The sequence below is a fragment of the Pundamilia nyererei genome, unplaced genomic scaffold, assembly GCF_000239375.1.
Source record: "Pundamilia nyererei isolate P.nyererei 1_Seehausen unplaced genomic scaffold, PunNye1.0 scaffold00084, whole genome shotgun sequence".
NCBI lineage: Eukaryota > Metazoa > Chordata > Actinopteri > Cichliformes > Cichlidae > Pundamilia > Pundamilia nyererei.
Window position 1 is genome coordinate 1,651,018 of NW_005187485.1, and position 1,603 is coordinate 1,652,620.

Genomic DNA, 1,603 nt, shown 5'->3' on the forward strand with positions numbered 1-1,603 from the left:
GAGAGAGAGAGAGAGAGAGAGAGAGAGAGAGAGAGAGAGAGAGAGAAGGACAGACTGATGGAGGGGAGGGAAAGGAGACAGGGTTACATTTTCAAGATCTAATAAAAAGCAGACCTCGCCCAATCCCCCTTTCTTCCGAAGGGAAACTAAATTCCCATGTGCATTCAGTTTACCCCCTCCTCTCTCTCTCCCTCTTTCTCTCTCTCTCTCACACACACACATGCCAACTCAGATAGAGAAGCGTGTGTCAGAAACATTAGACCCACCAACAAAAGTTGATTGGACACCACTGTTGATAATATACTGGATACCATAATCAACATGATGAAGAAATCCACCAGCAAACCTGCCATACTTTTTTTTCCTTTTTTTTATTGTTACAGGAAGCTGATGAGACCCACATGTCTCATCTCTCTCTCTTTTCATCCAATAACACTTGCGCCAACTTAAACAGACACACACAGGTTATAAAACAGTGGTTTCAATTCCAGTAACATCTGGGGCCACCTATGATTCTAAAAGGAATTATTACAAGTGAAATAAATGATGGTTCAATTTCATCTCTGGTATTAAATAAAACACTTATATGAGAACTCATGAAACAATGACTGTGACAGGTTCACGGTTTGTCCAGCTCAAACGGGTAATCCTTTCTATTTACTGCAAAGAAACCAGCAGTCTACCTCATGTTTATTCAGGTCAGTGAGAAAGACAGAGAGAAAACAGGCTTCAGGTAACTCACTGGAGTTGTCAAAGGGTATCTGTCTGCAGCTCTCAGGCAGCCCAGGCCAGGGGCAGTAATAAACGGCTCCAGCCTCTACGATGCCGGGCTGGGAGGTGTTGGCTTTGGGAGCCCCAACCAGCACACTGATCCTAATAGGCAAAAGAAAAACCAAGACACATGCAAGACAATGTACTCTTCAAACAATGCATAAACTCTCATACATGGCAGGTCCTTTTACTCTGTTTTCCTTAATCTGTCAGAGGTAAGACAGATAATGACGCTCATGGATTTTCATTATTCCCCCCATCACTCTTCTTCTTTATTTTATTAGTATTAGTGTTAGGCAATGTGTTGAATTTGTACAGGTACAGTTTAAGAAGAACTTCTGCAGGACAGCTTCAGCCCTGATGTTGCCACTCACGTGTTGCTGTCGGCGGTAGCTTGGTAGAAGTCCACAGCATAACCGAAGTAACTTCCATCGGGTCCCCTATAAACTGTGGGATGCTCTGCGTAAAAGTTAAACCCCCAAACTCCGTTTAGCGCCGACGAGAGCACGGACAGAACACCCAGAATACACATCCCAGCATATGAAACACCGTCCCATCCACGCTCCATCCCAAGGAACAGCAAGCTTTCCCACTATTCCCAAAAAGTGAGACAGGGGGTGAGAGAGATTCCAAGATGCAGGTGAGGTTTGCTCGCACAGTCCAGAGTTTAAGCCCGCCAACTCTCCCTGCTCCCGGTTTCCTTCATGCACTCTGCTGCGCTCGCCCAGAACTGACTCTTGACACCCTGAAACCACCAGTCTGCCCAGAGCCTCCACACTACACAGCCGCGCCCCCGCCTTCCGCACAAAACTTTACCCCCCACACATCACAA

The 1,603-nt window shown here is 46.0% G+C and overlaps 1 protein-coding gene across 1 annotated transcript in view; it reads right to left on the bottom strand.

Annotated features, from left to right (window-relative positions):
* itga8 (integrin, alpha 8) overlaps nt 1–1,555 on the bottom strand; it is a 41,805-nt gene extending 40,250 nt beyond the window's left edge. Inside the window, exons 1-2 of the mRNA XM_005738531.1 lie at nt 1,146–1,555; nt 743–873 (exon numbers count right to left, since the gene is read on the bottom strand). Of these exons, the coding sequence (XP_005738588.1) occupies nt 743–873; nt 1,146–1,339 (325 nt within the window). The 5' untranslated portion in view covers nt 1,340–1,555. The remainder of the gene's footprint in view (nt 1–742; nt 874–1,145) is intronic.
* Between the last annotated feature and the right edge of the window lie 48 nt (nt 1,556–1,603).